A 24,775-nucleotide genomic window follows, 5' to 3' on the forward strand; every position below is an offset into this window, starting at 1 on the left:
ACGGAACTGTTATGATTGCCTGTGATTTCCGCCAATCGCAGCGCTCCGTGAGTTCTCGCAGCCAATGGGAACGAGGCAAAGGCGGGACATCCTGTGCTTTTACTTAATGCCCTTTAGCCGCTTCTGTGAGTACAGTATTCACTCTAAATGAACAAAAACCGTAGCATTTATATACTTGACCAGAATAAAAATAGCTGTACAGTATGCATTTTGTTTTGCAGTGAATTGTATACAGTTACAGACTGCAAAAGATCTTCACAAGAACCGTGCTATGTTGTTTTAAATCAGCAGGGATACACATCTATAAAGCAAGGGAATTGTATTGGTAAACTGATTTAAATAGCTTAAGTAATTAATAGAGTTTCCTCCAGCAATAAAAACAACTGCTTGCTCCCCCCTCAGCATCCTCCTCAGCATCACTGGTGCTGCTCAGCATCCCGGAAGTTCAGCATCATTTGCTCCTTCAGGAAGACGCATCATCGTCAGAGCTTTGACAACAACGGGGACAGTGGCAAAAACATCGACCTGTCCGGCAGAAATTCACTCTTTTTCGCAAGTGGAATTCATAAGAAAAGGGTACTCTTTTAATTTCAAGCTAAACTAACGCCTGTAATGTCCGTGTCTTGTCTCAGCTAGCTGACCGACTGGAATAATGTTTAGCTAGCCAGTGACTTGACACGACATGGCCTGTTCACGAGCTAATGTTAGCTGCCTAGCCACCGTAAATAAGATTATCCTCTGGCTAACTGGGGTGGTATTATACGACGTAGCGGTGTGTTAGCTATTTGGTGATACGCATGCTAAGTGTTGGTCGCTGTGGCTCGGTGTACAGACGATGTTGTGTTAGCTGGTTAGCTGAATCGAGCATCAGCTGTGACTTGGTCACTTTCACTTTCACTTGTCTCACTGAGGAGTCCAGCGTTGGTCTACATGGTAATTTAGGGCAGGAGGATGTGTTGTGTTAGCTTTACTCTCAGCCAGGATTATATGAATGCATGACAGTGATACGGGGAGATTGAATAAAAAGCAAGAAGATACACACACTCACAAATGCTCTTTCTATACTCCTGACAACGTTAAAGGCTCAGTTTGTGGTCTGAAAAGTCAGATGCCTTGCTGTAAGCTGACAAGTCACAGAGGTGTGGTGGTGTCATGGAGGACTGGTTCACTGTGCCACGGATAAATGCACTTTAAAGCTTTGAAGTATAAGATCACTGGAGGCATTCAGTAGTCTGGTGATTTGTTTAGTGGTTTATCTATTTATCATTTATCTATAAAATATATATTTATTATGATAGTATTATAACCTGCTTAGTACCTGCATCTAAGTATGTCAACTGTGGCAGGTAAAAAACATCATACTGTGATTATTTTGACAGATGTTACAGTATGATTCACGTCATGACGATGTGACATTTGTTGGCATCTGTACCAAACATAATCATGATGATGTGGCCAATCTCAATTTGGTGAAGAATATCCTTTACTGAAAGGGGTACTCTAGCTATTTAGTACTGCATTTTCATAACACTGGATGACTTGCAAGTGATGCTGCAGAAATGTCCAGCCTTTTAGTCTCTAATATGTGCCAGGCTCCAAACACACTGGACATTTTATGTCCTATAAAGCAGCTTTCCCAACATTGTCGCTGCCCGGTCACTCTGACTTGACAAAGCTCCTCCAGAGCCACAAGAGCCACATAATACCACTGTTGTCACAAGCTGAGCTCAGTGTTTTCCTTAGGTTTGTGGAAGAAACCAAGAAAATGTTACCTTTTTTAATAGTAATATGAAATTGCACACCATTTTTAACCATTGTTATTTCTGTATACAAAACATTTGAAAAACTAGAGCAGATAAATAACACATGAAAAAGTTTAATGATAACTTACTGAAGGAATCTACTTGGGACTAACTACATCCATTAGATCTGGGAAAAGTCATCTAGTTTTGATTTTTTTTTTTTAAATTGGGGACCTCATCTTATGTAAAATACGAAATAATGTACGTTTGTAGTTTTGTACAGTGGAATTGTGGTGGCTATTGCCTGTTGTTGAATGTGTCTTTACTGGATTCTCTGCTGATTATTTAAAGAAACACCTGTTGGCAATTAAGTACAGAGCGAATCTGATGAAGCAACATGCAAAACATGTAGTTCACTTCATGTTGTTTTCAATGTAATTGGTAATCAAATTGTGTCAGTCGTATCCTGGTGCGAATGAAATAAAGACTTTATTGGTCCTCTGTGGTTTGCCCAGTGCTAGTTACACCCAGAAGAAAAGCAGTGTTGTGCACGGGGTATCTTCCATTTTTTAGTTTTGATGCTCTCCACATTGATTTTACATTCATTTTGCTCAGGTGGTGGTGCCATAAAAAACTTAGTTGGTAGAGAGAAACCTGGAATTATTCTTTGTCATTATGACTAGTCAGTTGACTTTCACAAGTAAAGTCCTTCCCTTTTTTGATAAAAGAACAAAACCAAAAATACTCCCTTAGAAGTTAAATTCTTGAATTCAGAATCATCTAAGTACTCATCTGTTTTCCAGCACTTCACAAAGCTCATCAATCATCTCTAACATAGCGCTTCTTCCCAGGCCTGGTGGCATATAAGGACAGTGCACCACTTGCTTGGGTGAGAGCACTATCTTAAAAGGCGAAGCTGTGAAACAAGTTTTCTTTGTACAGTAACAATGCAGATTACAAGATATACAGTAATATGATCGGCTTCAGGTGGATGGATCTATTTTAGGTCAGTTGCCACAGAGGGCTTTACAACACCTTAGACCTTAGAGCCTTGTTTTTAAATAGGAGTACCCCCCTGGAGGTTGATGTATGCTGTCACATGCATACATGTTCCCCTTCTCTACTTGGTCTTTACTTAATCCATATAAATTTTTTAGAGAACATATAGAAACTCAATCTACAGACTTTGCTATTGGAAGCCTGCTTTTTTAATATTTTTTACGCAATTTGTCTTTCTGCTGTGCGTGTTTGTGATACTGAAATTTTATGTCTATCCATCTCCTTTGTCTTACAGACAAATGAAGTGACCAACAGGAAACAATGTCGTCGTTCCAGGTGGTGGACTCATCACCGGGCAGCAGTGTCAGCATCATGGAAACGTCCAACTTTGCCCACGTCATCTTCCAGAATGTGGGGAAGAGTTTCCTGCCCCAGGCACCCCTGGAGTGTCGCTACACCCTGACCCCTTACATCGCTCCCCACCCGAAAGACTGGGTGGGCATCTTCAAGGTAGGTCACGCACAGCACAGCGGCTTCAAAGACATCGTCCAGCACGATCAATGAAGGACCAGACTTTTATTAATCTGAATCATTTTTGTTACTAAGAGATAATTATAGATTGGAAATATTCCCAGCCCATTACATAAGTGTTTGTAACATGGATTATGTGTTAGGGTTTTATTAATTGGCCATAGGTTTGCAGTTGGCACATTAACACATACTTCCGCCTTGACACTAATGGTTCATCTCTTCCCTACATGCCTAATGCCTCACCACAAGCTTTGGTGTGGTTGCTCTGCATGCAGAAAGAGGAAGAGTGTACATGGTGGGCTGGTTGCAGTAGGTCTCGCTGGGGGGCAAACATTTGGTGCTCTTTACGAACCACTCTGATTCTTATTAGGACCTCTTTCCCCCCCCACTTCACTTGTTCGTTGCCCTCTGTCTTTCCATCAGTCTTTTCTCTGCTTCCTGCTAACCAACCTCCGCTCCACTCTTTTATCAAGGCCATCAAATCTCACACGTAATTAACAGGAAATGTGAACGAGGAAACTTAATGTCTCGTAAAGTCAAAAGACAAACATTTTATTGTTGTTTAAGAACTGACTTCAAATCCACCAGCTCAATTAAAAAGGAATAAAGACGCTGGGTTTATGTGGAAAAAAGTCAATTGGAAAATTTAATTGTTGTAATCCGCGCTAATGAAACCTGTTTGATGGTTGGTGCTTAATGTCAGGGAACAAGCAGACTGTGCTTCTTTTGACGTACTTGTCTGTCTTTTTTGTTGTCACAGAGATCTTTATCTCTGGCAAAATCATGGTAATGTGTATACAGGGTTGCAACTAACAGTTATTTTAATTATCTGTTAATCTGCTGATTATTTTCATGATTAATTGTTTAGTCTATAAAATGACAAACAATTGCAAATGGCTTATCAGACTTTCCTAAAGCTCAAAGTGATGTGTTCAAATTGTTTCTTTTGTCCAGTCAACCATCCAAAGGCTCTTAATTTGATTTAATAAATGAAAAAAGACTGGCAGCAAATCCTTACATTTAACAAGCTGTAATGAGAGAATGTTGGACATTTTTGCTTGAAAAATGTGATTTATTAAGTGATTAATTGATTTTCAAAACAGTTGGTGATTAGCTTTCTTTCAATCGGCTAATCCATTAATCAACTAATCTTTGCAGCCTTATATGTATATATTTTATCAGAAAACATCATTCATTTCATGATTTTTTGTCTGTTGGGCATGCGTCAAGAGCTCAGTATTTATGTTTGCTTTACAAATAATAATCATCTAATCAATCTTTGTTTTGGCTTGAAGTTTGTCAGGCTGCTTGGTGATGGTAATGTCAAAATCAACAGGTTGGTGTGTCATTAAAAATAATTTATTAGATTTGACTCTCCCACTGATCACTGACGTTCAACACGTTGATGAAAATGTTACTCTTCTGTCATGCGAGTCTTTTTGCCTCCCGGAGGCAAAACCTTTGTGCAGAGATGACTCAGGGAGAGAGCATTTTCCCCCTCTTACCTTACCGTACATCTATAGGCGTTACCTGTCTCAGAGAGAAACTGAGCAACAGAGCTGACTCGCTATGAGGATGACTCAGACTGCACAGACAGACACTGCTCATTTGAGTTGTGCACAGACACCCCCTAGTGGCTAAAAATGTTCATAGTCCATTATTAAGAATACTGATACAACAAACTTGCTCATAGATGGTAGTGCACTCATACAGTGCTTGCATGCAGTGTATACACAGTAAACTTCAACAGAGTATACACTAATCAAGCTAGACAAGTTTTCTTTGTTTTCCACATATTACCAGTAAACTGCTCTGTTGATTTCCTTTGTTTGTCCACTGAAAGCTTGGTTAGTTTGCGTTTGATGGCGGACACATGCACACACGCACACAACTCCCTAAAAAAGCCCCGTGGAGGTTTTTTGGTTGTGGCATGTTTGTTGAGGCAGCAGGGAGAAACCCGTTGTGTGAGTGTATAATTAACGTGTCATCATGCTGTTCCCTCACACCTTGGCTGAATGATTGATAGCTGCCTTGCCTGTGATTATTTTATAACATCACTACCGTGCTGGAATGCCACACCATACCTAACCAAATGTCAGTCAACTTCACTCTGCAATTAGCAAAATAATTTATGTCTTTTCTGTCTTAAGCAAACACACGTGAGCACAAGCACAACTTGGCAGGAGGCCATCGCAGCCGTACCTCTCACACTGAGATGCTGCTGGATGTGGAAAGAATGTTCTTGGCCTGGGTTTTCATGCTGACACCTCCCATTTGTTTGGAATAGCATTATACTCAGCGTAATGGGTTGATAAGGCAAACACTACAATTATGTATCGTGCAACAGCATTATCAAAACATACACTTTGACAAATGTTTTGAGTAGCTCATTTGATTTACTGTTGCTTCCAAATGCGTTATCAGCCTATTCTTATTTTTTTCTTGATTCTTCTTCATCTTTTCTTTCTCAAATTCATCTAACTTTCAATTTGATCATTGTTTATTTAAATATTTAACTGCAGAAACAGTTTTATGTGAACATGGTAAACATTTACAGGCATGTTATCATTTAATCTTTGAAAGTTATGGCTCATTTAAAATTCAACAAACGTTAGTAGCCCCTCCCAGTGTCTGGTGCATCCTATAATTTTCAGTATAGCTCAGTCAACCAACTGTCTAAACATGTAATATAATATGATTACTATGTGGCAGCTGTCCAAGCGAGACACTTTCTCTTGCGCCCGCTTTTTCTCCGTTTTTAAAGCGTAAAAAAGTCCCACAGGTGGTTGAGTTCTCCACAGCTGAAGTGCAGTTATGCAACATCACAAACATGTATGGCACATGTGAGTTAAAACGAGGTGTGTGTATGTGCGTGAGCGTGCGGTTGTGTGCGACAGATTTACGACGCTGGACCTGAGTTATGATGTTCACTACACCCTTTCATCATCTGTCACCTAACAACACATGAAATCCATGGAATTACATCTCCCTTGCCATTTCGTGTAAAATTTTCACCTTTTCTTCCCTCATTTTCCCCCCCCCCCCGTCTTCTCGTTTCCTCGTGGGTCGTTCTCGGCCGTCTCACGAGTCTGCGCATGTGTGCACACACGCACGCAAAGCCACATACACCCGTGCCCTCCCCACCCCATTCTCACACCTTCGCTGCCCCTCTTTTGTGTGAGCCCGAAAGGGGCAGGAACTGAGGGGAAGCAGAGAGGAGGAAGAGGAGGTGTGTGGAAGAATGAGGGGGCATGGTTTAAATGTTTCCATTCTTGCCTTGAACATGTATGTAATCCTCCAGCTTTTCTTCATTAAGCGTGTTTCTAAAACTCCGGGATTAAGAAAAATAATAAAATGTCATCTGGTTATAAACAATTTATGTTAATGCAAAGGGAAATGTGAAATTTATGATGTTTTTTCCACAAAATATCTTATTTTACACTGTCCAGTTGGGCACTATTTTTTGTCGTGGATCAACATTTCGTTGTGGATTATGTCTTCAGGTGGGTTGGAGCACAGCCAGAGATTACTACACCTTCCTTTGGTCTCCTATGCCTGAAAACTATGAACCAGGAAGTACTGTGCACAGGACTGTGGTGTTTCAAGGTACGCACACTCACACACACAACCTCACATACTCTCACACATGCACACACAAGCTACGTAAACCACTCTACAGGCCCAGGGTATTCCAAAGTAACTCCTCCATTTTACGGCGCGTATAAAAACCAGCACTTTTATTTAATAAGGGAACACAACCGCAAACGGCGGCCTGGGACCTGAGCACCTCTCAAACCACACACACACACGCTTACAGGTTGAGGGCCTGCAAACTGGTTTTACTGGGCCTGGAACGGTCAGATATTACACAGTGAAAATATGAGAGCGTGCTGTGGTGTGTCAGTAGTCAGTAAAACCGGTTGGCTGCCGGATGTTCTGCACTTACTCCTTGGTCGTCCCAGAGACCCAGGCCTAACATGTGAATGATGTGCTCTAGTGAGGTCTCACAGTTTGGCTTTGGGCTGTTTGATTTATTACCATGTGACAAATGATGTGACATCTATGCAAATATTGAATGTTGTTTTTTGAAAAACAAAGCTGAGAAACTCCTTAACTCATCCTCACTCTGCACTCAACCATCAAAAATATTTTTTCTTATGTAGCATAAAGGGACTACCACTTACATTTTCATGTACAACGCTCTGTTGAAGAATTAATACATGTGGTCCCTTGTAATGGCAATTGAATAATGACACTACTGGCATTAGATTGGTTCCCCATAAACTTCGCTTTCACTATACAATTTTGTCTGCCACTGGGCACGAAATTTCCTGGGAAAGGGCTGACTGGGCCAGTCAGGCTTTCATATCTCAATTAACAACTAAATGAATGAATAAATCCACGTTTTGTTCTGTGTTGTTGGTAGTTACTACACTGAAGAAAAAGAAAACTATATAGTTGTCTTTATGGTAACAACGGCAGCAATAATGCCCCCTTGGAAACACTAGTTTCCACTTTAAGAGCGCTACCTTTTTTCCATTTTGAAGCATAATAATTGTCGATATATTGTAGAAATGTTTTGGCCAGACCTACTTCAAATACTACCCAATGGTGCTTCACAAACGCACAAACACACATTCTTATCTCTTTGCAGGTTATTATGTTCCGAAATCTGATGGAGAGTTCTACCAGTTTTGTTATGTCACGCATGCTGGTGACATTCGGGGTGCCAGCACGCCCTTCCAGTTCAGGTCAGCCACACCCACCGAAGAGCTGCTGACTGTTACCGAGGACGACAGCAACTCTGACATACTGGTCGTCACCACCAAAACTGGCCTGCTAGAGGTACACCCCGCCAGATGAAGATATTTCTTGTTTTGTTTTCCATCTTTTTGGTTCTTGGGCCCTCATGAAAGGTTCCTATAGCAAACCAGATCCAGAGGCTCTGTTCTGTACCCAACTGTGACCTCTGACCAACACACACATATCATACAACTCAAATTGAATTTTATATGAGACTTTGGATAAACTTTTTTTCTGGTGTTTTTAAAATGACACTTAATGGAGAGATATGACCAAAAAAATCTCTACTTTTCTGTGTTTCTAACCAATACTTACCTCTGTGCCGGCAGCATGTGGAGGAGGCGCAGCAGGAGCGCAGGGAGCTGATGAAGGCCATGCGTCTCCTCCAGGAGGAGAAGCAGCAGCTGCAGGAGGAGCAGAAACGACTGGCTAGAGAGAGGGAGCAGGAGAGGGAGACGTGCTGTCTGCTGCGGACACACAACCAGGTTAGAGAGAGTGACGCCAGGAAGTAGATGAAGTTTGTGAATACATTAATATAATTAAATAAAGGTTTAGTCTTACTAATCAAAAGCGTGTGCAAAATTGAGATGTACAGCTTTTGAAACTTTGTCCCAGCCCTTCCAAATCCGCATCATCTCCAAAATAGATTGAAAAATGACAAAAATAAATTGTTATTAATCCAAAAGAAGTAAAAAAAAAATATATATATATATATATTCTTCAGTAATTCAGCAAATTAGGAAAAAAATATACTTTGCAGTTAACAGAAAAAAGTTAAAGAGTTCAAGATCAGTTTCTGTGTATTTGTAAGCAAATGTCTCGGGGTGTGTTTGTACATAAACAGACAGTTTCTATTTGCACGTGAGTGCGGAGCCAGTTCCCCACCATTGATCACAGGTCTGAAAACTTCAAAGGGCCGAATTTATGAATAATCTGTGACTATGTTTGAGAGACACACAAAGAGTCGCACCGTGTGTGTGTGTGTGTGTGTGTGTGTGTGTGTCAGTGCATGCCAGTCTTTCTCTCCCTCTTTAACGACCTGGCTCAGTGGGCCTGAACGGAATTGGGACACAGTTTTCTCGGGCATCTGGCGTCAGGGACGATGCCATCGCGACCACAGAGTGAACAAACATGACGTCAAACACACAAACACACACACACGCTTGTACGCGCACACAAACTCGCCTCCCCCCTTCGCTCTCACATTCACATTCAGGTTCCACACCACAGGGCCCCCCTCTAATGTGCATTCACACATGCACAAGCGCGCACACAAACACACTCATTATGCCACCCGCTCGCAAACCCTTTTAGTCTGTGTGTGGAATGAGAGGAGGGTAGTCCGCAAAAACCGCCTGCCTGAAAAAAGAGCCCTGCCCAGCCTCAGGGACAAACACCACTCAGTCACGCGATTCAGTGGCCACTGCTTTCTCACTGTCTATTTTCTCCTCCGTCTGTCTGTCTGTCCCTCTCTTTCTCTCTCTCAATTTTCAATGAGTTATTTTGCTAAAGCAAGGTAAACAAAATACATTCATTATTATTTACATGATCAGAATTAAATCTTTTTTGTTATTTCATCAACTTTTTTGGCTCTATTTCCTGCTGATTCACTCATTCACCAGGATGAGTCACATTTTGGATTTCATTGTTTTATGAGTTGCTCATTTGATAAGAAGTAACTTGGCACACATGCCTACAAACAGTCAACTCAATGAGAAGGAATCTCAATGAGATCAGAGAGGGGGGGAGAGGTGAAACTTGCCAAGGGGTTGGTGGGTTTGAATCCAGTCTCTTATCGCCCCCTAGTGCAGCTCTGCGGTCTTGGCTCAGAGTAAGAGCAGGCTGCTTTGAGTTAGTTCGCTGCTCTGCTTTTTTTTTTTTTTTCCTTTTTCTTTTATGAAGGACAAAATCGCCATAAATTACCTGGTAATACGCACTCACACACTGTTATTACCGTGCTGCTTTTCATTCAGCAGGCATGTCCATCTGCAGATATATGACTTGTGTGAGTAGGTGTGTGTCTCTCTTTGAGGAGCAGTTACAATAGGTGCGTCAGCCCCTGCTCCGCTGATGAAAATATCTCCAGTTTAACATGAAAACATAAGTACATATTTTGTGGCTGCTAATTTTACGACTACACTTTTTATAAGGTCTTTATGCACTGCTAAAGTGCTTCCCGAACACCAGCCGTAAAAATCATACAGTAATCTGCGCAGAGCCAAGCCCAGAGGGAGACAGGCCGGAGTATGCATTGGTGTGTGCATGTGCACTGATTCATTCAGTCTGATTCATTGCTGTACTCTGCTGTCTGTCTGTCTTCATATGTCCTTGAACGTGGACCTGTGGGTCTGTCTTTCTGTAGCTGTCATGTGCTTGAGTGAGTGAGTGAGTGAGTGAGTGTGCGCTCTACAAATAGAAAGAAGGGTGTGTGTAGAGGTATGTTGTTCTGTCACAACCAATATTAGCTGTGGATGATTTAATGTCCCTCGCTGCTGATTAGCAGCAAGTTCAAACAGGGCATTTTTCTTTCGCAGGCCAACCACATGGAGAAAACAGACCTTATACGATCTGTTGGGCGCTAGCAGGAATTTGTTTGCAGGACTTCACATATACTAGACGGGTTATTCCTGCATGCATTCACAACATACCATTACTGTTCGCTCAAAGATTTGAACATTTCAGTAATTTCAGGTGCTGTTTGTGTTTTGCATCCATCAAAAGGCTCACAGGAGTCATAATTTGTAACTGGTGTTTGTTATTGATGAGATAAGACTTTACTGTTCGCCAGAGGGAAAATTCACACGTTACAGCTGCTCTAGAAACAGGCTGTAGAGGCAGGAAACAGAGACATTTAAAATGAAACTAAATGAAAAATGAATTAAACAAAATTTAGAAGCTACAAATCATACACTATTTACACAAATGTATGCATTATTCTGCAAATCCTAAACAGTTTCAACAAAAATGAGAATCAGAGTTTTTTTTAATGCAAAGTATGTTTTAATGTACAAGGAATCTGTAAAACTCTGCAGCAGGAGAAGACTTGACTGAATGCCTGTTATTGATAATGAATTAAATATCAACATTTAACTCTGAGTAGTGTCTTAGAAGAATACAATAAGTATTATTTCAATACCAGTAGTTTTACTTGTAATTTAGTAATATTTCAGAAATGTGATTGTACTCTACTTGAGTTCAGATTTTCAGTACAATTCAAAATCATCAAAACTGGACCTAAGACCTTCATTACAGCTGTTGAAGAAGTAGACTGCTTTGGTTTAATAATGGTGTACATAAAAAATGGCAGTGTACGTACATGATAAATACAATGTGGATAAAACATAAAAAACAAATGCATACAGCATATGTGAACATGACCATCACACATCCCATTAAATCTTCCCATCTGTGATAAATCATGAGTATTACATAAGCTCCTGACTTTGTCCAGCACTCTTTCTCCTCTTCCGAGCTCAGCCCGCTTATTCAGCGGCTGTGATTGGCTATCACGCCTGTCACCGCGATCCACAGCTGCTTCTCTCTCCCACAGGATCTGCTGCGCTCATCGCAGGGCCTGTCGGAGGAGAGGGAGGAGGTGAGGAGGAGGCTGACGGAGGCCACGGACCGGGTCCGCCAGCTGGAGGAGGACCTGCTGGGAGTCACCCAGAGAGGCCTGCAGAAGGAGACGGAGCTCGATTGGTGAGTGGTGCAAATGGACACGTGAGCATCAGTCATCCAGAGTCATCCATTTCTGTAAGGACATGATTGTTAAAATAACTGCTTTTGCGGAGGAGTTGTCTGCCTTCTGGTTCCTCAACATCTTCATTCCACTCGTCTGCACTGGGTGGACAACATAATGCAAAGCACATACCATGGACTCAAAAAGAAGGATTAAATTGAGTCAGCTTCTCCCTGACGCTGTACAAATTCAATAAGCTTAACAAAGGGGATATTTATTCCACAGATATTATCATGCATTGCTTTATTGGCTTGCCTCTCCCTCTTTTATTAGTATAATTAGTTTAATTATAAAGGTCTTCTGACTTAGTTACTAAACAGAATCAGGGTAATATAATAATGTTGATAAATATGTTTGAAGAACGAAGCTGCATTTTCGTCACTTTATGTCACAGTTTGCGTGACCGCCTGAAGAAGCTGACAGCAGAGAGAGACAGCCTGGAGAGCCAGCTGAAGAACGAGAAGGATGAGAGAGACCTCTACAAGGTGGGGAAAAGCTCTTAAGGGTGGAAAAATGAAAAGGTGCATTCTGATCAACAAAGCCTGTGTGTCCTTCTTCTGTGTGTCCTTCTTTCTCTTTTTATTTGCTGTCTCATGGGTGTAGGCCCACCTTCGCAGCACCGAGCTGGAGAACACTAAGCTGAGTGCAGAGCTGCAGATGCTGAAGGCAGTGGAGCTGAACCGGGAGGTGACCATCGCCCAGTTCCAGGAGGAGCTGGATAGGCTCAGGGCCTGTGTTGCCCAGCGGGACAGCCTGGAGAAAGAGCTGCTGACACACAAGGCTGACAAGGTAGTAGTGGTTGATTGAAACACACGAAAAAAAAGTTTCTCTATCTGTCTGTTTGGTGAAATCAGTTTATCTATTCATATCATTTCCCTCTCTGTCTTCAGGCAGAGCTGGCCCGTGTGCGTGAGCTCCTCCGTCAGGCAGAGGAGCAGCTCCAGGCATCCCGGCAGCAGGCCTCTCTGCTGGCCTCGGAGCTCCGTGACTCAGCCAGCGCCCGCGACCACACGATGACTGAGCTGTACCGTGCCCGCTTAGAAGCCGACAAGCTCCGTGCCAGTCTGGCCGATGCTCAGGCCGAGTGCCAGCGCATGGAGAGCCAGCTAGACCGGATGAGGAGCGCTGCACAGAAGGAAGTGGTCAGTGTCCGACCTCCTTATTCTGAATCTGTGTCTTTAATTTTCTATGCTGTGGGAATTCTGAAGTAAACTATGGAAACAGGATTTTCTTGAGGGAATTTTCATATTAATATTCAAAATGCGCTCTCCTTCTGTCTTAGGGTGTTGGGACCAGTGGGGAGGTGACACCTAGCATTTTGGTGGTGTCAGAGGCTGAGGCCGAGCTGCAGAGAGAGGTGGAGGAGCTGAAGCTGCGTCTTCACATGGCGGCTGAGCACTACAAGGAGAAGTACCGGGAGTGTCAGCGCCTCCGCAGGCAGGTGGCCAAACTAAACACAACTGAGTCACAGGGGGTGAGTACTGCGTAGTAAAACTCATAAAAAGAAATATTACACACGTGGCAATTTATGCCTGAATAATAGAAATAGAAATAGACATGCTGTTGATACATTGTTTCTTTCTGCAGGAGCCAAAGAGAAATGCATCCACCGAGACAACACAGGAGCCACTGACCCCGAGTCCAGAGTCACCAACAGCAGGTACACGCACACATACCAACGTAGTAAAGTTGTTATGCTTATAAGTTAACTGTAATTACATATTTTCAAAAACAGTTGAGCTCATTTAAAACAGTTGTGTAATGATAAACATCAAGCATCATGCAATTAAAAAGGTAGAAATACAAGAAATTCTGCTAACAGTATCGTCAGTTGACAGTGATGCGATGCAGTCGCATGACATCATTAACAGCAAATGTTGTGACTCACTTTCACTTGACTGAACAAATCTCTTTCTTTGCTGTCACTATCGCTTATCACCTAGACATGCCAACATGCACATCTTAAAACCACAAGGTGATAAATAAGCAAAGATCTTTCTTTGAAGTGTTGGAAGTAAATCAAAGCAGAAGTAGATGAGCCTTGGTGACGGATAGTGATTACGCAACCTATTATTTCAAGTGAAAAAAAAACGCAGTTATTTTCTTCTTAATAAAAATGTATTACCAATATTATATGCTAATCACAAAAAGTGATTGTACTGAAATATCGTTAAAAAGTACTAGATTTTGAGTGTCACTACCTGAATCAAAGACTGTCCTGCTCACTATGTAATGTTATGTGCTCTAATCTTACTCTACAGGGAATATAGCCGCTGCAGTCCTACAAGAAGCCGCCGAGATGACAATCACTCCAGAACTTAATAACAGGGAATCCACACATGCCGATTTATACATCAGCACAGAGAAGGAAGAGAGGCAGACAGAGAAGGAGAGGGCCGAGGTGGAGGCAGAGGTAGAGGTAGAAGCAAACCAAGGAGAGGACAGACAGAGAGAAGACAAAGAGATGGAGGAGAAGAAGGACAGCCTGCCGGAGGAGAGCCTGAGGATGACGAGCTGGGTTGAGGTGGAGAATGAGGGGCAGAGCGCCCGAGAGAACAGTGAGGAGGAAATGTCAGGGAAAGAGGGTGTCGAGGAGGAGAAGGATAATCTGGAGGGGAGGAGCATGGGGGAGGCAGAGAAGGAACAGACTCGCTCGGTAGAGGAGGAGCTGGCGATGATGGAGGAGAAATGGAGGGAGCAGTGTGCGATCAATGAGACGCTCAAACAGCGGCTGGCTGATGAGGAGGAGCGGTTCAGAGTAAGAGACACACTTACACAGAAAGGCTGGAAATATGAAGGATCAGTGCTCCTCAACTGTTGTGTATGAGCCCTTAGGCAAGGCAGTTACTGTACCCCTAGTGCAGCACAGCATTTTCATAGTGATTATAGGTTAAATCTACACGTATGCTACAGTGTGAGAGGAGACTGCACAAATTAATTTTCCTTATTATCCTCATTGCACATAGTAACTCTCACACACTTTTAGTGAATCAGAGTGTTCTGTAATCCCCATTCTCCCATTTCACAAGTCAATTTTCCACTCCATTTGATTTTGATATTTTCCATCACTGAGTGTAATTACATACACAAAAAAATCCAGTGTTTTGAATTAAGTGGTGAGGCTGTAATCCAACCAGAATGGACTAGTTTTGGAGCTTTTTCTTACCTAACAGGTTATTTTGTCCCTCTGACTCCATTTATAAATACATTTTGTCGTGAAAGGTACACAGTGGCAATCACTGTTAGGACATATGTTTATGAACAGTGTATACAAAATTAGGGCTTTGAATTCTAATTATTTCCATTATTGATTCACCTCCATTTTTTTTATTTAGATGTAGTCCATTTAGTCCATAATATGTCACAAAACAGATGCAAGAAATGCTAATCCTAAATTCCCAAAACCCAGGGTGCCATCTTCAAAAAGGTTATTATGTCCAAACAACTGTGTAAAAACCAAAGATATTACATTTACAATAAGACAAAACAGAGAAAATGCAGCAAATCCCAGTGGTGAAAGATATTCAGAGTTAAGGTAGCAGTACCACTATCATACTCTCTTACAAGTAAAAGTCCTGCATTTAAAAAATATACTTAAGCAAAAGTACAAAAGTATTAGCAACAAAAAGTATTGTATTGTATTAAAACTGGTTAGGTGGCTGAATGGCTCATGATCATGTATCAATAAATAATCCACAATACGATATTTATCACGATATTAAAAAAAAACAAAGAAAAAGATGATGTGAACAGTGTCTGTTATCAATACATCAGATGTGTACATCATCTATTATTCATATACAATTTGTTTTTACTTGAGTTACTTCTGCTTTCCTTCTGTTGTAAAATAATTCATGTCTTTGGCAATGAATGATTGGACTATGTACAATTGCAAAACAATACAGCAGCCAGTAGCAATCCCTCCCTCCCTCTGGTTGTACAGCAGGACTACCAGGGCACCCAGTGGGGGTGTGGCAAGGGAGGACAGTGGGTCCCACCAATCTCCCTCTCTCTTGTTGCCCAGCAGTCGCCCCAGATTTGTAAAGTTACTAGTAACTGTCAGATAAAAGTAGTAGAACAAAAAGTAAAATATTTATGTACATATTATTTATGTATAAAGTAGCTGAAAACGGAACTACTCAAGTAAATTACATCAAAATTGTAGTTAAGTACACTACTTAAGTAAATGTCCCTAGCTACTTTCCACCAATGTCCTCGCATTTGATGGCTGGAACCAGCAATAAATCACTCAATCAGTTAAATAGCAAATTAATGTTAAATAAGTGTTACATGGTACAAATAATTATAACAAAGCAGAAAAACAATGAGATAAATCTGTTGAAAAAGAGTTACTGTTGCTTTTTGAAGGTACTGAGTATAGCAGTTGATCACAGAGTAGTGAATGTTCTTAATGTTTACTTGAGCATGCATTTACTGTACCAGAGTTACCGGGTTACTCCATGCGTGCTCACATAACCAGCGTATCCGTGCCACACATGAGCCAATGTGTGTGGTATGTGCGTCTTTCTGGGTCTGTTGCATTTTGCGTGCGAAAGTCCGCCAAAGTTCCTACCGGCTTTTAATCTCCGTGAGTGAGTGTGTGTTTATCTGCGCTGTAAATAAGGCTCTCCCCTGTCTTTGATAGAGTCTCCTGTCTGAGGCGAGTGCCCCGGCCCCCGAGCTGCTCTTAATGGCCCGGGAGACTGACAGGAGAGGCAGCCGCAGAACGCCATGCTTTACGGCTGTTTACATCAGCCACCCAGAGGATGGAGCAGGGAGGGGAATAGACAGGGAGAGAGGAGTGGGAGGGGAGCGGTGGGCACAGAAATACACTGTTGCAGAATCCTTTCACCTGAACTTAACCCTCTAATGCTGCGCCGTAAATTTATGAAAGAGGGGAGAGCGAGAGAGGACAAAAGGAGATGAAAGAGAGTGACGGGAGGAGAATTTATGAGGGAAGAAAGTAGAATAGACAGACAGACATGAAGCAGAAAGAAAAACCAAGAGAGGAGGGGATTTGGAACCTTTGTAATGGGATGAAATGAGAGAAGAGCAGGCAACTAGTCATGTAAACTCTCCCACAGGGTCAGTCCTGTTAGAGAGTCAGAGATTTACTACGATCCCCCGCTCCACTCCAGACTGCAGCGCTCCTCCAGCCTGCCCTGGTTCTGTGGCTTTCGCTGTGTGTTTTACAGTAAGCACCACACATTTGACACCGCTCCAGCTTAAATAAAACTCAACTGACCAAATATTATGTTCACTTGCTTGCCTGTGTGTATGCCTAGTGATATTCGTCTTCGTCTTCCTGAAAATCCAATCCAAGCAGGGAAAAGAAGGCAAGAGTGAGGCTATAGTGAGTTATTTTAGTTATGTTATGAGTTAAAACCATGAGTTTATTAATTCATTAATCATTTGACAAAAAAAATAACTGGCAACATAAAAGAAAATTAAATGTCTTTGGTTTTGTACTGTCGACTGGAAAACAAGACATTTGAAGACGTCGCCTTGTGAAAGTAATGGGCATATTTCAACTTTTTCTGACATTCTAGAGAGACATTCTGTAACATCTAATCGATTAGTTGTCAACTATCAAATTAATTGCCAAATATTTTGATAATTGATTAATCTGTTTGAGTAATTTTTAGGAAAAAAAGACCAAATTCTCTGATTCCAGCTGCTTAAATGTGAATATATTCTTGTTCATTACTCCTCTTTGACAATAAACTGAATATTTTTGCATTGTGGACTACCACATTTATTTGATAGATTTTGTTACTATATACTTCAGAATTATATTATTCAGTGTTTATAAATTATTAATTGTGATGCTGCATCAGAGCCACAGTAGCATATTTTTAAAATGACTGTTACCGATAATCTGACAAATGCTGAAAATCAGCCCCGATAATCGGCCAGGGCTGATAATCCTAAAGTTACTTCAGTGTGAGAATGTGAGAATTTGCAGGTTTTCTCTGTTGTACATCATTGTAAAGTGAATATCTTTGGCTTATAATATTTGACAAAGGTCAAGTCGCTTTTAGTCATTTAAATGCAGAAATGTTACATATGATATCTTTAATCAATACTGAAAAAAATGGATGCAGCTCGGGCATAGTTACTGGCATGCCTCCTCTTCAGATTGTGAATTTGATTATTGATATGAATGTCATTTGTTGTACAGACAGTAATTCCAGGGTGCATTGTTATAATTCTGCCCTGATGTCACTGTGTGTTTCTTTTCTTTTCCATGCACGTCTGTAGGTGCAGATGGCAGAGCGAGCCAGCGAGGTGACGGAGCTGAAACGCAACCTGGCTCAGGCCCTCAGAGACAAGGAGCAGCTACAGGAGGTAAAGCAGCAGCACAGAGTGAACACTATTGATTTATTAGCTCTGCACAATTGAAACCGTGCAGGTTTTTACAATAAATGTGAGTTAAGGATATAGTTTTTATTTAAGAAAAGCCATCTGGTTTTAAAGACATAAAATTTGCATCTCAACTTACAGCTTCTGATGGTAGAAATGTAGATAATGTAGGCTCTCTATTGAAGTCCATGGCAATATCTTCACATTCAATTATGAGTGCCTCAGTGCAGCGTTTGAACTCTTTCTGTAGCCATTCCTACCCTTCTCCATACTCCCCACCACCCGCTAATTAATACATCTATACTTGCTTCTGTCGCCCATCGGTACAGTGCCATTAGACAGTGCAAATGCCAAGCGACGTGTCTGTTTCACCTTCCCAACCCTGGTTTAAATGTTAAACCTGATAGCATCGCACTAATGAAGTCATCAAAAGAGGAGGTCGGGTTGGGGGGGGTAGCGAGAGGAAGGAGGGAGGTAAAAAGAGGGAGAGGGCGAGTGCCTCCATCAGCGAAGCCAGAGCAGAGGGAGCCAGAGTCTGACACCCATTACAGTAATGAGTAGGGTACTAATGCTCTTGCTTCAGATATAATCACAAAGGGCAGGAACAATGTAGAGGGAAACTTAACTCTGAGCTGAAAATACTGGTTCCAACAGTGGAACTGTGGCATGGAAACACTGGCTGACTTTCTTTCTTTTACACAGCTATTCTCATCAGTCCCTTTCTCTTGGAAAACAAAGTAATTACAGCCTATATAAAGGTAGACATCGATCTGAAATAAAGAAAATAATGACAAATATGTTGAGTGTGAAAATTTAAAGCTGCAGTGTATCTTTTGTAAGAACATATGAGGATATGGAAAGTGTGTATGCAAGATGTAGGCTGCTGCTTTTAAACGCCATCGACTCAAGGCAATCGCGTCATCAGTTAAAGACACACCTTCAATCAGGTAGCCCTGTTGTAATGGATAAATGTATGGAAAAGGGCTTTATGTAGTTTATACCTCTGAGGTACCGCGACACTCAGGGGTGGGTCTGGTCTCCCCCTCCAGGAGCTGCAGCGCTTTGTGTCCAGGCAGAGGGAGCAGGAAGCTGGGGTTCAGTGTGCTGAGATGAGGCAGCCGATGGTGCTGCGCTACCCACTGCCGTACCCCCAGGACCCCTCTCCTCCGCCGCTGGTGCCACAGAGGCCTGCCGAACTGCAGTACGGGAATCCCTACTCCACTGACACTACGAGAGGTGGGAGGGATTAAAACACTGATAAATTATTCCTTCCTCTGCATCTGTTTGTTCTCCGTAAAGGGTGACGTTGGAATTTTTCAACCTGTATACTATTTTCCTGTTTTTTTATCTAATCCCTGCAGGCAATTGTGGACTGTCAAAGTACAGTATGTCGACTTTAGGTACTTGTTTTTGCCACTGACAGGCTCAGACTCTCCCTCGATATTTTCCAGTCTAACACAATGAATTAAGGGTTTATTTTGACCAAACCAGAGTTGGTGATTGTTGGAACATTGGAAAGACGAACCGAGACGGTTTTGGTGAGTTTAATTTTGTTTTTCTGTCAAGTTTTAACGAAGTGTGTTTTTTTACGATGATAAAATTACTGTTTCTGCAAATGGAGTCTGGTGGCTTTGGCGAGAGCAACAGCAGCTGTGTCTGGTTAAACAAAATGGATCTTATTCTTTAAGAAACAGGTCTATCTCTGAATCCTTTTCGTAATGTTCCCAGACACTTAAAAAACAATCCAAACCTGTCAGTGGCAAATACTACCTCGACATTGACTGTCTGAAATGTCTTTGCAGCTCGTTTGCGGCTGCTTGCTGCAGAGGTCTTGCTAAATGTGCTGTCCCCATTAGTCACTTAGACACAAAAACATGGGAAAATAGGTTCCAGGTTGAAAAATATGGAAGTTTATATTAGCTGCTGTTCCATCACTTCCATGCCTTACTGTCCTTCTAGACCGGGTGGATGTTGCGCTATCTCCTGAGCACATGTCCCGTCCTCCGCCTGAGGCCCCACCCTGTGCCCCTCCCTGTGCACCCCCAATCACGCCCCCGAGTCCCGGCCCAGGGGCACCAGGCTGGGACCAAGAGGTGGTCTGCATCCAGCCCTCCCGCACCACGACACCCCCTGAGAGCACTGAGCATCCACCGCAGGAGCCACAAAATGTAAGCGCTTACAAACAAATTAGTGTTTTTTCTCAAGTTCTATGCTCAAGTATAACAGTAGTCATCACAGCATCAGTTTGATCTCAGTACAGCAGTATGTTTGGAAATTCTCATATTGGTCTTAATCCACATTTTAAAGCAAGAGAAATGACGAGCTGTGATCCCAGCATTTGCCTTCCCACCCTCGCTTTGCATTTTTAGCATCCAAAGAATTGCTGTCACTGTAATCCCTCTTCGTCTCTGGAGTGCTCCTCCTCGCTGCATGAAGGGAATTAGTAGCTTGCCCTTAAAAGATGAAGCTTTGAACTAATTTGCATAAAGCTCTAATTAACGTCACTCCCTCAGAGCTCAAGAGAGACGAGGATAACAAGGGCTTGGAGAGTAATTAGGGGAGATTTTGCGAAAGGGACAGACCTAAGATCAGTTTGTGTCTGTCAGATTATATCTTTGGTTGCGTGGGAGTAAACTGAAGAGTGACATTGTTCTTTAAATGGAAACATAACACGTTCCCACTCACCCATATCTTACCCCTTTCAACTGATTTTCTCCCTTTTTAGTAAAATCTTTGGAGGTTTTGTTTGTGCCTACATACAGCTCTTTGAGTGAACAGATGGCCATCATTTTCCATCCTTTTATGTGTGTTTGTGTTGTGTTGTGTTTCCTAGGCTGCTGACGGGGCTCAGCCACCCTGTGATCATCAGGCCAGTAGACGTAGTGAATCCAGGGGCAGCTTCTGCTTTGACTCCAGGTATGTGCTAACCCAGACACAGTAAGTGTTAAGATCTTCTTTATTTTTAACATAAAAAAGGATAGAAGTCCTGGATTGATAGTAACAAAAGAAGGGAAATATATTTATATCTACCCTGTTTCACCTGCCTTTATCCTCTCCTTTTCTTTCTCCAGGACCGACAGCGTTCACAAGCGCTGCCCGTTATGCGAGGTGATCTTCCCGCCGCACTTCGAGCAGCGCAGCTTCGAGCAGCACGTGGAGAGCCACTGGAAGGTGTGCCCCGTCTGCTCCGAGCAGTTCCCCCTAAACTGCCAGCAGCAGCTCTTCGAGAGGCACGTCCTCACGCACTTCGACGGCCACGTGCTCAACTTCGACCAGATCGAGTGAAGGACGCAGAGGGCGAACCAAGATATGCTGTATGGGTAAATGTGTGTCGTCAGCTATTAGTTCGTTTTGATCGGGGTTCGGTTAAGTCGTCTTATTAATATACAATCATGAGCACTTTTTTGCAATCTTAACAAAGGTTAGAAAGAATGTAGTCCACTTTTGAAAGGAAGTTCATCCTTTGGCGGTGACTCCACCAAGGTGTTTATGAAGTAGGGTAGATTTCACCTTAATACACAATGTGTAAAAGGATCATTAACACTCTGGAATAGTGCCATGGTCCTTTACGTTTTTGTATCATTTTCATGCTCATCCTTCTGCTTCAACAGGCAAAAAGCACCATTAGTAGTGCATGCATTTATTCTTTGTTCAAAACAGTTCAAAATTGCAGGACCCCGGAACCAGGGATTTGAAGGGAAAACATTTAATGTCTCTTTTCTTTAACAACCCTGAATATTTCTTTACAAGTAGGATTTTCTTGTGATAAAGCAGCCAACACTTCTTCATCTTTTAATTCCCCCCCATGATTCAAAGAGCATGGAAAGGCAGAAGAGATAAGAAAAAGATTTTTTTAAGTGTAAATGAAGAGCGAAATCTTAATATGCGATGTCTTAAAAAGTGTGTATATATCATCGAAGAAAGGTGGCGGCGGTGGAGATTTTTTTGACTTGAATGGGAAGTGATTTCTCCCAAACTACAGTCCAACTGTACGTATGATGATGTTTTGCAAAGACGTCAGATGGTTGAAACAAAAAACAGCACTACGTTTTCATGTATCTGCACTAAATAAGGCTTTATTCTGAATGTACTGTACATATGAAAAATGAGTATAAGTTGTGGAGAGACCTGTGAGTTACTGTCGTGACCCTGCCTCCCCCCCTCATTGTAACTTCCCTCATGTTTTAGTGATGACAGAATGACGGTAAGAAGCTGGGCAAATAAGACTGCAGGACACTAAAGTAACAGACACTTTTATTGTTATGTACTTCCACGTTTTAAAACTAGACTTGTGAAGAGAAAGTCAATGCTTTGTGTGCAGGTCCACATCACGAGTGAGTGTCATTTCTATGTGTGTCCACAGGGCTCCACTGCTTGTCTATTTTCCGTCATTACAAAGTGACCCCTGACAGTGTTGTATTCAGGCTTTAAAAATTGCACATGCCCAGTAATCACAAGGCAAATGTGTGTGTGTCATGTGTCCAATGCAGCCCTTTTCATGTGAGAATGTCAGGACGGTGTGTATTGCAAAGATCTTTATGAATAAAGTAAGCTTGTCTAAATGCATTCAGCTATACAGTCTTTATTTGGGTGGAGAAGGGAAGAAATAACACAAGCTTCAGTCAGAGCTGCAGAGCTTTTTACTTTATTTTTCTTTTTTTTTTCAGTCATTTCCTGTTTACATTTAAGCAGCTTCTCTTTTATATAGAAAGACAGTTTGACATCATTTACAAGTTACTCTGCTCAGAACCTGTCGTCCCCCCATACAAAAAGGAAACTTCGGTCTCCACGTTACATACGAAAATATAATTTAAAAGCACTTGACAACAGATGCACGTTACAATACATTCACTGTACACGGTATACTGACACCCCCGCCCTCACATAACTCCTCCTTGTGCACACAGCCTCCGCTCCTCCTCTCCCATATGTGTAATACTGCAATTGGCCCCCTGTTTGAAAGAAAAAAAAACGCTGAAACTATTGCCATGGCGACGGCGGTGTCTGTGAAGCGGGGATGGTTTTTACGAGTGTTTGACAGAACTCCCCAACGACGGGAGACTCTCAGTCTCCATCCACATCTCAGCTCTGATCCCAGCCACGGAAACACTTCCCCTACGCTGAGAGGCAGGAATGAAGCTTTTCTATCACACGCACAAACCATTATCTCTGGGTTTACTTTCAGGGGAGTGCATCCACACTTTGAAACTGATACTGGGATTTTAGAGATCTTGGTTCACTTCAGAACATGACGTGGATGTCTTTCAGGCAACATTTGTGCTTATTTGTTATGTAGCACTGGTAGGGTGAGGTAAACTGGGGCTGCAATCATCTTATGATTAATTTTCATTAATCTGCATATTATTTATTTATTTTCATTTTCATTTATTCATCATCTTTTGGTCTATGAAATGTGAAAGAATTGTGAATTATGCTAATCAGAGTTTACCAGAGTCTGAAGTGTCATTTTTAAATTGCTTCTTTTGTCCAATCAACAGTCAAAAACCCGTCAACACTACATTTACTATCATAAATGACAAAGAAAAGCAGCAAATCCTCACATTTAAGAAGGTGGAATTAGCAAATGTTTGACATTTTTGCTTGAAAAACGATTAATCGATTATCAAAAAATAGTTGGCAAGTAGATTCCTTGTGATCGACTGGTAGATTAACCGACTGCAGGTTTAAAGGTGCTACATGTAAGAATTGGTGTTCTCTCAAATTCATACAAATAGGGGGCAGCATATCACCAGAGTAACCGCTAACTGCTGCTAACTGTAGATGCTGTTTGCTAGTCAGCTCAGTTAGCCATGCAGCTAGCTGTCCAGACTGGATCTTAGAGTGGCATTATGAAAAAGTACAGTCCGGGGCTAGCTGGTTAGCATGCTAACTTCAGTAGATATCTCTGCAGCACTACACAGATGTCTTTTTTTCACATTCTCTTGATAGTGTTAGTTACTTTTTTAACGTTTTAAACAACATTTCTTCATCCTGCACCTTTAAAATGAACAAATGCCAGAAAAAAATGGAATCTGCCTTGTAAAGATGTCCTGGCAACAGCAGCTTGGAGGACAGGAGGGTGTGTGCATGTCAGAGATCACTGTACCCATCAAATGAACAAAAGAGGAAAAGCTCTGGCTTCGAGCCTTCTGCAGAATAAAAAGAAACATTGTGCATGATGATGGAAATCATGTCATGAATCAATGTGTCTTGGCACGCGGTGCTGCACTGCACCGCTTTTGTTTTTCTAGAGGCAATGAATGATGAAACCCCAGTGATTGGAGCAACACGCTGGCCAGCGCTACTCTACATGATGCAACCAGCCGGCGGGTCGTCCTGCTCCACAGGAGTCGAACCGGCGGCCTGGTGCTGAAAACGTAACAGATCTGAGCACTGAAACACAGAATACAGTAACACTCTATAGGCTGATGAATTGGATACTGCTGAAAACACGCACACATACACGGCTCTCACACACACATACACACAATGAACTGGAATGCTCTTGTCTACAACACACACAAATGACAGGTTGTAGATGGTAATCTCTTTCAAATACAAATCCACCCTCTTCTCTCACACACGACACAGAAAGCAT

The 24,775-nt window shown here is 42.0% G+C and overlaps 1 protein-coding gene across 2 annotated transcripts; it reads left to right on the top strand.

The window, feature by feature from the left end:
- The first annotated feature begins 489 nt into the window (after positions 1–489).
- Positions 490–22,743, top strand: tax1bp1a (Tax1 (human T-cell leukemia virus type I) binding protein 1a). 2 transcript variants are annotated; one of them, XM_073463530.1, is made up of 17 exons: positions 490–576; positions 3,037–3,251; positions 6,776–6,878; positions 7,927–8,117; positions 8,405–8,560; positions 11,626–11,774; positions 12,209–12,299; positions 12,418–12,603; positions 12,705–12,956; positions 13,097–13,288; positions 13,402–13,474; positions 14,076–14,572; positions 18,076–18,162; positions 19,227–19,413; positions 20,137–20,345; positions 21,011–21,093; positions 21,249–22,743. In XM_073463530.1, the coding sequence occupies exons 2-17, from the start codon at positions 3,063–3,065 to the stop codon at positions 21,460–21,462; spliced, it is 2,859 nt and encodes a 952-aa protein (XP_073319631.1). In that variant the 5' UTR covers positions 490–576; positions 3,037–3,062; the 3' UTR covers positions 21,463–22,743. The 2 variants fall into 2 exon arrangements, with proteins under 2 accessions (XP_073319631.1, XP_073319632.1); XM_073463531.1 differs by lacking the exons at positions 20,137–20,345; positions 21,011–21,093; positions 21,249–22,743 and adding an exon at positions 19,601–19,683.
- The last annotated feature ends 2,032 nt before the right edge of the window (positions 22,744–24,775 follow it).

The sequence above is a fragment of the Pagrus major genome, chromosome 3, assembly GCF_040436345.1.
Source record: "Pagrus major chromosome 3, Pma_NU_1.0".
NCBI lineage: Eukaryota > Metazoa > Chordata > Actinopteri > Spariformes > Sparidae > Pagrus > Pagrus major.

Coding starts and splice junctions, on each gene's coding strand:
- tax1bp1a (XM_073463530.1), top strand. CDS start 3,063: ATGTCGTCGTTCCAGGTGGTGGACTCATCACCGGGCAGCAGTGTCAGC. Junction 13,289..13,401: donor ACACAACTGAGTCACAGGGG/GTGAGTACTGCG, acceptor TTCTTTCTGCAG/GAGCCAAAGAGAAATGCATC. Junction 13,475..14,075: donor TCCAGAGTCACCAACAGCAG/GTACACGCACAC, acceptor CTTACTCTACAG/GGAATATAGCCGCTGCAGTC.